Here is a 12,395-nt window from a genome sequence, read left to right as displayed (position 1 = left end):
GTCATGTTTCCACGCTCGTCCGAAAGTCCCTGCCAAATAGAAAAATAGGCACTTTTCTGAGCAGCCTTACATATAGAACTAATGTTCCACGAGCTGTGTGATTTGTGGCCGACCTTCGTGGTGCACTTGACCATGTCAGGCCGGGAACTATAGATCACATTGGGGTTGCCCGCGACCAGTGTCCCTTCTGAACCTTGTGGTCATGGAAACGCTCGGGGTTTCGTCGGCATTTGGCTGCTTGAAGTTAGAGCACGTTTGCGAAACTCTTCGCTCGGGTCTGTATCACCCTCTCACTGCTCCACCTGGTCACTAACCGAGTAGTTGGCCATCGAAGGTGGTTGACAAGCGATCTCCAACTGGCGAATCAAGTCTCGTGGTTCGTAGTTATTCGGTGCTTGGGATGGTTGGTTGATATATAGGCCATGGTACAGTCATAGCACGTATCATTTCATCAACTCGCAAGCATCCTGGAGGGCCATGGGCCAAGAGAATTCTTACCGGAATGCTTTTCCGACCAGAGAGCAGTATGAAGCGTGGCCACCACTGATGCCTCCGAGGATGTTTTGAAATGCTGTGCTCCCCTTCCTGAGTGGCGTATTTCAGTAAAAAGTTGTTGCTCCTTTGGTGGTAAAGGCGTCCCTCTACCAAGGAATATTTTTGTGAGCTTTCCCCATGACGTTTTGTGCTGACATGTCATCATCAAGAGTTGCTTGATTTTAAAGGTAGTCCGAGATCTGATCCATCTAGGTCGTACCCGAATCAAGCAGGGCGACCACATGATGGCCACCCGAGGTCGACTGCACCGAAGGAGGTGTTGCTTCCAAAGGTGTTACCTCTGGTGCTCCGTTTCCAAGCAGAGCATCCCTTTCACGTCGGTCCAAGATTGCAGTGGGTGGTCGTGTGAACCTTTTTTTTCAAAGACTCCGACTAGGATAGGTGCGCAAGAAGAGGCCAGACGGACCAACTCACCGACCTAAGAAGTTATCCTTGCGAGGGACAGTTCTAGACTTCAAAGCCGATGAAGCATCACTCTAGCTTTCTTACTTCAGAGCATCGCCGTTGGCTGGTCCAAGCACTGGTGCCATATTTATACTTGGGTTACTCCCAGTAGTGAGTCCCTCATCGCTAGTTGGTGTATTAACCCTTGTACATGCGTTGCTTGTATTCCAGTTAACAGGCCCTTATACTCCACAATATCGTCTAATAATTGAAAAAAAAAATAACTGAACTATGTAACTGAGGAGGTCGCTAGTTGGTGGGGTCGAGTTCCTTCCAACCCCCGCTCCCCTTATCATGAACGACCTATCAGCGTTTATTGTCATGTGCTCGTCCATCCCCAGTTTTGAACGCCATTCTTGATAGATGACTCGTATTGTGTCCGCAACCTATGGTCTTCTGATGTTCTGAGCAAGCTATTTCTTTTCCTACTATCTACAAAAAAGCAACTGTTCTTTCTTTCAGAAAAATTGAAGAGTGAAAGATACTGTTTTCGTCCTCCGGATGAACCTGCTCAAAGAGGGCTCATATATGGTTAGCTTTAGGGTAATCTTTTACCTGATTAGGGATCTTACTTTGCCGGTGACTCTGGGTCATTCCATAAAAAGAGGGGAACGTATGGGACGGTTGGCGAACCAACCCGGCACAGAGGGGGACTTTTCGGACGGCCTTGTAGTTGCTGAGGTGGTTTTCCCCCAAGGCACATGACCTGGAGTCTATCGTCAGGACTCAACAGCATGAGGGTCTCTGCAACCCTGGGCTCATATGGATCTTGCTTCATGGTGAACACCCCACGACAACCTGAGTCTTTGGAGCTAAGCTCGTCGATTGCGGTCGATCTAGCCATGGGTAGCCCAAACACACTACAAAAATTTACTAAGATGCGAAAAACGCGCCCCCCTACCTGGCGCGTCAAATGTCGAGGGTTGCCCCTGGCAATGATACCGGGGTATATCTGACGACGGGCGCGTGATCCGTGACCTGGGGCCATATGTCCTAGCTCTATGTGTGTGATGAACTCAAGAACACTGGAGGTTATCCAGGTTCGGGTCCCCCTTACGATAATAGCCTTGCATCATGTGTATTTTTTTTATATGGGTCTGAATGAACTAGATATATTTTACCATCTTCTCCGTGTCTCTCTCCCTTTATATATCCAAGTGAGAGAGGGCTTACATAGGGACCCAAGCTAGAGTCAGGTCTAGCTAATTCTTCTAACCTATGCCCATCATTACGGCGAGTGACCGCATTCCACTTGCTCTGTCGATCTGCAGAGTCTGTGCTATCGGTCCCACGCTTGCGCCATCCTTATCGCTTGATCTGCTAGGTCCCGTCCCCACGCATCGTCAACGCTCCTGCAAAACCTACTGCCACGCTTTGTCAGGCCGTCCCGCAGTGTTTAATGCCACGAGACGGGACACGACAAGTCTGTGCCGGTCACGCCTAGGTCCGTCCAAAAGGATGACCTGGGTAAGAGATAATACTTGAGTGAAAAAGTATGTAATAAAATTAGACTGATTAGGCACATACTTGCCCCGCGATCAGAGAAAACTGGTCACGGGGTTTCCCACTGAGACCTAGAGACTGGTCAGAGAAACTGGTCGTGTGGTCGCTGGTTGAACACAGCAGGAGACCCTGCCAGAGGACCCTATTATTCTTTACACTAAACATCTAATGGTCTATATTAAACCAAATAGCTCATATTAAATATAATTAATAAATAGCTAAATTCGAAAATCAAAATCTCTTATCAAATACGATTAATAAATACCTAAATTCGAAATAAAAAAAATTAGCAGTTCGATTTACGTATGGTTTGAGAAGCAAAATATTGAAATAAAGAGTAGAAATGCAATAAAATAAATAATAATTAAAATTAGGGTTAGAATAGAAAAATTAGGATCCATATCAAATATAGTATTATAAAAAATTAAACTATTTTAAAAATCAAATACCTAAATAAAGAGCTCATGTAAAATTTAATTAATTAATAGCTCAAATTATAATAAAAATAATTTTTTTAAAAAATCTTATTAAGATAATAGATTAAGAAGCACCGTATGACTTAAGGTCGTCATATAAGTAAGTAGTAAGTAAGATAAACTTATTCTGATTTTAGTTAGGCTATCTACATCTGACGTATGATTTTGATAGTAGATGAAAACGTATACGAATCGAACCAATATGTATATATGATTCGGGTGTAAGTTTGAAGCATAAATAATTTTTATTTCTTTTTCTAATTTTACGTGTTTTATAATTAAATGACACTAACTTTATAAAAACTAAAACTAATTTTTAATTAATAATTATCTGATAAAATATTACAGTAAAGTTGATCACGCTATTGACGTACGTCACACGCTTATCTCAAAAGTAGAAAGTGAGTTCACCAGCGAGGCCTCTTATTTTTCCGGTGTGAATCCACATAATTGGGAAAGATTGTTTGTAGAGAAGATTTTCGTTCTGGACGCGGAGGTGCCGCGGGCTGAGTTGGTGGCTGTGCCGCGTGCGAAGAGAACAAGTTGGCCGTCGGCGATCTGAGACTCACGAGCTCTTGATCGTGAGATTTTCCGCGGCCGGTGGTATGGATGTGTCGTCGTCGATCCCTGTGCCCGCCCTGACGGTGAGCTACGGGTTTGCAATACGGACGAGCCTCGTGTTGTGATGGAGAGCAACGTGCGTACGCTGACGGTACATGCTGCATGCATCGTGCCCCTACTCCGTCCATTGCCGACAACCGGCCACACGAGATTTTGAGGCGTACGCACGTGCATCTGTAGGGCGATATTGCGTTGTTAGCTGAAAGGAATCGACGATGATGAAGCGCCACTCCCCTAGATTATTCAGCCTAGCTCTCATACGTTCGCTGGCATATCAAGCACCTCATGCCAGTGAAGCATGGATACTAGCTATCACAGTGCCACGTGGTTTCTACCATAGATTAAAATTTCATCGAAATATCGGCGAAATTTCACGAATTTTGAAAAAATCAGAGGAGACTGAAATGTATAATTTTGGAATTTTCTCACTAAAATGTGAGACTCGCATAGGCGATGAACGAAAAAAATTATAAAACGAAATTAAATCCCGTTGTCTAGACAGCGGTTTCGGTTAACGAACATTCATACAACATATGGCATGCTAGGATCCAGAACAATAGGCAGGTAACGAGCTACAATGGCTATTTGAGTTAGGGTCCAGCGCGATTATGCATGTGGCCCTGCCTCTACCCAGCATCTCCTCTTAGAGGAATATCTAGTCATCTCGCAGCATTGGAGAGCGAAAAGCGTGGCTTTAGTTTGTTCTTGTTACTGAAAATTCAGCGGATGGAAGGGTGTGCATGTCAAAACCCGTTTTCTGAAAGGAGTTCACAGATGCTATCACGCACGATAACATGTGATTCCTGCATAGCAATTTCAGTTAACGAGTGATACTAATCCACAGTTTCACATGTCATTATGCTGGCATCCAAGAGAAGACTTTCGGTTCAGAAATCAGTCTCATTCAGATAACGAACCGCAATGACTTACTGATTTTGTTGTTCAATGCAATGTTGTTGCCAAGCAAGCAGGTTATCCCTCTAGACAGTATCTCCACTTAGACGCATATTATCTAGTCGTTTCGCATGATCACAGCGAAAATGTCAGAGCGAATTGGCTGAGGTGATTTTTTATTCTAGTTTAGGGAAAAAAATCAGCGGTTCAAAGGCCATAGAATTCTTCTCTTCTGTATTCTGAGTTCCGCGTTCTGACAGGATATCTTGCTCTGTATTCTGAAACATACAGCAATATTTTGGAATGTACAAGCATGAATGATATGGCATCCAGAGCAAGTAACAGCTGAGGTTCAGATTGATTCGGATTTCAGGGAATAAACCCCATCCATTATCAACCGTGGCCCAACCAGATGATGTCGACATGCTACTTGTCAACTAATTCCTGTTTGCGAAAAATATCTCCATTAAGACAGTAAAACAAATCAACTAGAATTAACAAGTAGACGCCAGATTTCATTAGGACGTGTACAACATATCAGCCACAGCCAAGCTTCTTGTCCAGCAACCCAAGATCTCAAAGCTTGGAGATTTCTCTCCCTGCTAGAGCCTATAAATACCTCACATTGCTGTGCTCTTGGAAGCATAGTGCAAAAGCAAGCTTTGCCCTTCTGTACCGAAACTCCTCCACGTGACAAGTTAAGAGTTACGAAGCGATCAAGATGGCTGACGAGTACGGCCGCAGCGGCTACGGCAGGTCCGGCGCCGGCGATGACTACGACAGCGGCTACAACAAGTCCGGAGGCGCCGACGAGTACGGCCGCGGAGAAGGTGGCTACAACAAGTCAAGCACCGACGAATACGGCAGCGGGTACAACAAGTCCAGCGGCGACGACTACGGCCGCAGCGGCGGCGATGGGTACGACAGGTCCGGCACTGGCGAGTACGGCCGCGGCGGCGGCGGCGGGTACAACAAGTCCGGCACGGACGACTACGACAGCGGCTACAACAGGTCTGGTACCGACGACTACGACCGCAGCGGTGGCGGGTACAAGAAGTCCTCCGGCGACGACGCGTACGGCAGCGGCGCCGGGTACAACAAGTCTGGAGGCGCCGACGACGAGTACGGCTCCTCCCGCGACGAGTCGGAGAAGTACAAGAAGGAGGCTAAGGAGCACAAGCACAAGGAGCACCTCGGCGAGATGGGCGCCGTCGCCGCCGGCGCCTTCGCCCTGGTACGTTCACTTCCTCACACAAACGCACAAGCTGGCACGTTCCATGCATATAACCGGGCTGACATGACGAGGTGCGCGTGTGCAGTACGAGAGGCACGAGGCGAAGAAGGACCCGGAGCACGCGCAGCGGCACAAGATCGAGGAGGGCGTGGCGGCGGTGGCGGCCCTGGGTGGCGGCGGGTTCGCGTTCCACGAGCACCACGACAAGAAGGAGGCCAAGGACGCCGCGAAGGACGCCGAGGAGGAGGCGTCCGGCCGCGGCGAGGGGAAGAAGAAGCACCACTTCTTCGGCTGATCGAGCCACGCCTCGCGCTTAATTCTGCCGCAGCATGCAGCTGGTGATCAATAAGAGCCGGAACGAGGTTTCATGCGTACGTACGGCTCAGTGTCAGTGCGTGTGTATACCTATGGTGTGTGTGGTTACTGATGTGTGCTGCGGTGCATGTTGTGTGGACAGTGGAGTGTTTGGTGTGTCCGCACGTGCGTCTGTCTATGTTGTTTTCTACGGGACTACAGCGTATATATGTACGTGTTATGCAGGCTTTCATTTGACTTGTTTTTTTTATACCGGGGCCTCTTACCGAGGGTCTACCTTGGAGACCAAATCGGAACGTGTGACACCTAAGAATCCAACCCATGTCGAACGTGTGACACCTAAGAATCGAATCCAGATGGGTTCGATCACATCCTTGTGTCTTGCCGCTGAGCTCCATACTCGTTCGCTTATGACGAGGAGGCTAAATCGGGGCTTTCATTTGACTTGTGATGAGACTTCCACAGTAAAATCCTTGCATTTTGTTCTCCCCGTATATTTTTTCCCATATATTTCATCCGTTATTAGCAATTTAGTTTTACCTCTTATTTTTTCAATAAATAAAACTTTGTTATCTCTTATTGTTATAACAAGTATATACAACTACATAAAATTCTGATCTCGATCTCTACACTATCAAGATGGACACAACCCGAAAGACAAATACGAACACCAAAAACAAGCTCATTTGATGGGGCGAACTCGAAGCTAGCAGGATTACTATGGTGAGCTCATGATCTGAAGTCTAAAACCTCATCCACGTCTAGCGAAGAGCGTTATAATTGCCTACTCCAATCACATACATGCCAAAGCTACCACCTCTTGAGAGTCTGTCCACTGAAGTATACACTAAGTACGGAGCTAATATGTACATGTATATATAATCTGTAAAAAGGATATAATTTTTAAAAAAAGGGATGATTTTTTTTGTCTTATTGAAGACATTATCATTTCTATATAGCCACAACGACCAGCATAATGCCGTCACTCCAACCAGTATAAGTGATTTAAATGTTTGTAGCGGTCTGAATGATGAACCATACGGAACGGGCGAATTGGCACTCGAATAAGATATGCTTAATTGCCTCGTTTTTCTACGCTCCTATAAAATATACAAGTTGTGACAGAATCGAACGATCTCTCAACCGTCCTTCCGAGTTGATCAAACGATCACTATGTAAAAATTCTTACCATTCCTCATTTCAAAAATAATTTAATCTCACATTAATTACCTTCCATATCTATACATCTAATAATTATCTTATTATTTGTTTTCTATACCTAGACATTCAATATTTACCTTTTATATATTACAATATCCTGAATTGATTTCACACTGTGAAACACGTACGCAATTGCTAGTATGATAAAAGCAATATTTGTTTACTCTCTTACTATTTTCTTTTTACTAGGTTATTCTTGGTTAGCAGAATTTCATCTCTTGTACACCTAATTCCAAATATATGCACCGTCTGTGCCTAGATATATTAAAATGTACATTTGGGTCTTTAGAGCGCTAGCTTCGTCTAGCGTGCACGTGCGGTGCCGATTAGTGGGTCGTGCCCCAGCCCCAAACTATTATCTAGGACTGTATTTCTAGCACCCTACCGAAAAACCGAACCGAGCCTTGGTGGGCAAACTAAGTTAGTGGACATATACCTTAATCACTTGGCAAAAGAGTCATTGTGTGCTACTGGAAGAAACTTTAATCATTTTATACAGTTATATTAGGTTCCTCGGCTCCATGAAAAAGACAAAAAAAATAAAACTTCTCTAATTGATGAAACCATGCCTACTCTAGTCCGGTGTTTGGCTAACTGCATGAGGAAATATATCATGGATCTACTGCGAGCAGCACCACATAACTGCACAACTATAATGTTCATTCTTTCAGTATATGCTTCTGATATGCAGTATACTTGTTCAGTAAATTACTGACCCTTTGATCAAATTAGGGATTGAATATTTTAGCGTATGATGTCATCTCATATTCATAGGTGCTTCTGATTTGAGTTCATATATAATTATGATGAATAGAGTATACTGGAAAAGGTGTGCTGGGCTTATATCTTGTCTAGTTAGAATTTAGGGTTCAGGCTTCTGCATCTATCTAGTTGAGAATGGTTTTCGCATCTGCAAACTCCCCTGGTTCTGTAACTAACCTATATGTTGGAAAAAAGGGTATGTTTAATTTAAAGAGAAGGGTACAAAGAACCAATGTAGGTAGACAAGTATCCCTAAAGAAAAGGGTTAAAAAAAAGGAAAAGGGTACAAAGGTCAGTAATCAGCTAATCATATATAGCCATATAGGATAAATATGGATGTCTTTGTTCTTGTGAGATCGTTGTCTTATTTTCTAGTTTGAATACTTTTTCTGATGAGATACCTACATTGGTTCTTAAATATTGTAATTATTGGTGGGCACAAATCAAATACTTCCTTTCTCTTTCAGTGTATGCTACATGGATTATCTACAGATGTATAAAGGGCACCGCTGAGTTGAAGATTGCGGCAAGCAGTTTCTTGGATGAACAGACGATCTGCATTGCTGTTTGCCACAGCGTCATCCGTTCTCATAAGTTCTGGGATGCTTCTGTCTAGCATTCAGGGATGTATCTACATGAAGGTTTTGTAAAACTGTAGCTCTCACTTGAGTTTTATACAGAAATCAGTTTCGTACAACCTGGTGCCTCATGCTATACTATGTTGCCATAGTTTTCTAACTGAGAGATACTCAATTACATAGAGGTAGACAAGTATCCATATTCTGAAAGATGTTCAGGTTGCAGTAAAATGTGATATACTTCCTGAATCTTTATCAACATACTTTAATTTTCTCCCTCTACACTCGTTCTACCTTAATGCCACATCTATTTTTGAAAACAAAGTATTCAAAAAACACTTGATTTTCGACATACTACTACCAAAGAAGTTTATGCTACTTTGTGAAAGAACTATATACTACTATTACGTATACTCCTATAAAAAAGTATATGCTGCCGTTTGTTAAGTTCGAAATTTTAAATGGAGTACCCGTGTGCCTGGGGTGTATGCATCTTGCAGTAGTCAAAACAAACTCACGGTTTTGGCTCCGTGACGGATCCGACCAGGTGCATACCCGTAAATTCATCATACATACATACATACATACACACACACATTTGATATACAGTTGATATATATATAAACTGGGAGTATCATGATCATCGTTATCTAGAGTCAGTCCCGAAAGTAGTGAATTCCATAACCATTATCTTCTCAAGAACACCGTTAAGAAGAACTGAAGAGATGCCAGATATCATAATCATATCAATCCATTGAATCCACTTTTCTAAACCCCTTTGCATGAACATATCCAAAATAACATTATGCTAAATCCTTCTCAAAATCCAGTTTGACGATCGATGACTAGCTATCTCCCTCTTTGACGGATGATAACATGTAAGAATTGGAAAGCCCAGTTTAAACCATCCGGTATAATCCTCTCTTTAATAAAATCATATTGGTTTATATGAACCATCGATAAAATAATGAAAAAATTCCTTATTTACCATCGAAAGATAAGGTAATTCTCTATTTACCATCCCACGAAATGAATTTCCTTATTTGTCACTAATTCTAATTTTCATTCATTCAGGACGGCATCCTCGAGCATACACGTTAAACACATTATTTCTTCGTCACATAAGTTAAATGACTTGTTGTCGATGTGGTATAAAAATATATACTTGCAACCAAGAAGTGTATTCATAGGTAATAGTTTATATAAAAAACTGTACTCAATATACCACATTTTCTATTTAGAAAGTATTGTGAATATTAAACTAAATCGTATTAAAAAACAACCACGACACTAATACATACACTTCAGTCCAATCACCTTGTTATGTTCATATCTATTTTTCTACAATAGAAAACATAACAAATAAACACAATAAAATTATCTACACAAAATGTTCTACAACTTTGGTATTCACCACAAAAATTAATTCTAACTTTTGCTATACTAATCATAGTCACAAACTCACAATGTAACCATATAGTTCCCCTAATTGTTTGCAAACAACACGATTTTAGAAATTCATATCTCCTGATGTTTCATCCAAATTCAACGTTAAAAAAAATCCTATGGAAGAATAAAAAAACTTGTCTAGTGTATCACATTCTAAGATTCAATCTCCAAAGAGCCCTAAACTTCAATCAACTACCGTGGCTGAGCCCAAGACCGTCGTTCTCCTCTATAAGGGTAAATGTATCTTTTTTATGGGTCAAATAGATGACAGTGAGGAAAAAAGAATGGAAATTAGAAGCAACTATTGAGTGCCTGTGCATTGCAACGGAAATAAAATTTACATAAGAAGACATAAAGCATATGCATAGATATTGCTTACATCAATTGATCTAAGGATTGATTTCTTATGCTACCACATGATAGATCTATTGCTCATTTGTAACTGTTTTTATTTTTTAGTACCTCCAAGGATGAAGAATGGCTTTGTCCTGCATGCGTGTGCAAATATTTTCTATGTGGAGCATGACGTGCATTCTCATTGTCCTTATTTGGCAAAAGCAATATATCTCTATAGCACCAGGATATTCTGGATACAAATAATTTCCATGTTTATCAATGTCACTTAAGAATTCACTGTTATATAAGTGTGAGTAATTGGCATGTCCTTGTTGATCTGGTGGCATGAGGCTCCCATCTTTTGTTCATTCATCAGAACTGGCATCAAAGTGCATAACAGCATGTGCTGGCATACGTCTGAGCAGAGTTCAAATAGTGTGAAAAAAATAGAAAATATCAGCATGTACAAAAAAAAAATAATGCAGAAGAATTGCAATGTTGAACAGAACAAATAGTCTGGATAATTTATGAGTGCAGATTTAAACAAAGCTATCCATAAGGACTTGTTACATATAGATGTAGCAGCGAAAACACACACTTATCGATAGTAGTGAAATCGTGCACTGTGTTTACATGTGGTTGAAAATTTGCAATAACATGAGAGCTCGCATACAGCTAATAAATACGATCATTTCTGCGACAGGGAAAAATTTCACACTCACCTTGAAGGATTCTATCCTTCATTATGTAACATGGGTGTTGGTTCACCTGCAAATCACATATGCACTTCATGAGCGTTCATGAAACAATATACCAGAGATCAGTATTATACATCCTAAGGCATAAGGGTGTCAGAGAAACACATACTTTTTACACCTGGCCATCGGTTCCCACTACGATCATGTTTCAAATCTTCTTTGCCGGTATCATTTACATTTGCATGAGTGGCAGGCCTGAAAGAAGACAGTTTTCCTTTTGCTATCACATGTACTGAACAGAAGTTTGGTGCGGATTTTGTAACACATGTTGGCGCATCCAATTTCCTTATTGTTCTGCAATAGATAAGATAAATGATCAAATTCATCGAAGTATGGCAATATTGTGTTAAGCAAATAGACCATCAAATAATTTCAGAAAATGGAATTGTGCATATAACTTGTTTAAAATTTGACACCACACCTTGTAAAAGCATTCCTGGATGCTGCTCCCAGTACTAACTTGTCGATATTTTTGCTCACAACAAAATCTACAATAGCTTTCGACACATCTGTTCCATCGAGAATCATTTCCCTGCATTGCAACTATAGATATTAAAGTAAGTAAGAGAAGAAGGGGCAGTGTGGCACTCAGTTGCTACATTTATCCAGATATCAACAGCCGCGTCAGAGTTTCAACAATTATCTACCTCATCTCCCTAGCAGGAAGAACATTAATTTTTGCGGTATTTTTCAAGCAGTTAATCAACATCTGCATTGACTTTCTTACCTCCACCATTCAATAAAACAATTGAAACCGTGTTTTTCACTAAAAGAAAAGGTAAGAGATGATGCATACCCCTCTCCTACTGCAGAAACATTGTAACGGAAGCAACGGTTCTTTAGTCTGAAGATCTATCTGAGCATGAAAAGCAGCCGCGACATCTTCCTGCATGTGTGAGATGGAGAACTGCTTCCCGCCTGCGAATATTACAATAAGAAATTTGCAATATTTGGCAACACAATGCAACGCATCAGTCGGTGGAACCAAATCAAGATTGTATTTTAAACATTTGGTCAACTAAAGAATTTAGGAGCAAACGGCGCATTGCACACAGAAATGTGGCATCCATCTCCCCAAAAATTAAATCAACATTATTACATTACTCCTAGGAGATATATGGGATTATCAAATCATATTTCAGAAATAGTCACCAAACAAATAACATGAATTAATCAACAATAATTTTTTTTACACATCACAATGGTCTTATGATCAGATAACATAAATCAACAATATATGCAGAAGCTG

The 12,395-nt window shown here is 41.5% G+C and overlaps 2 protein-coding genes across 2 annotated transcripts; one reads left to right on the top strand and one right to left on the bottom strand.

Annotated features, from left to right (window-relative positions):
* Positions 1 to 5,116: 5,116 nt before the first annotated feature.
* LOC133888708 (dehydrin Rab18-like) lies at positions 5,117 to 6,274 on the top strand. Its single transcript, XM_062329049.1, has 2 exons — positions 5,117 to 5,727; positions 5,813 to 6,274. Exons 1-2 carry the CDS (start codon positions 5,215 to 5,217, stop codon positions 6,020 to 6,022), a joined length of 723 nt encoding a protein of 240 aa, XP_062185033.1. The 5' UTR covers positions 5,117 to 5,214; the 3' UTR covers positions 6,023 to 6,274.
* A 4,679-nt stretch (positions 6,275 to 10,953) lies between these two features.
* On the bottom strand, positions 10,954 to 11,704 carry LOC133889311 (U-box domain-containing protein 35-like). Its single transcript, XM_062329828.1, has 3 exons — positions 11,568 to 11,704; positions 11,256 to 11,440; positions 10,954 to 11,156 (listed from the first exon to the last, which is right to left on the bottom strand). The coding sequence occupies exons 1-3, from the start codon at positions 11,672 to 11,674 to the stop codon at positions 11,122 to 11,124; spliced, it is 327 nt and encodes a 108-aa protein (XP_062185812.1). The 5' UTR covers positions 11,675 to 11,704; the 3' UTR covers positions 10,954 to 11,121.
* Between the last annotated feature and the right edge of the window lie 691 nt (positions 11,705 to 12,395).

This window comes from Phragmites australis, chromosome 13 (genome assembly GCF_958298935.1).
Source record: "Phragmites australis chromosome 13, lpPhrAust1.1, whole genome shotgun sequence".
In the NCBI taxonomy this organism is placed as follows: domain Eukaryota; kingdom Viridiplantae; phylum Streptophyta; class Magnoliopsida; order Poales; family Poaceae; genus Phragmites; species Phragmites australis.
The sequence above is the reverse complement of the archived record's forward strand: the minus strand, read 5'-3'. Positions and strand labels throughout refer to the sequence as shown.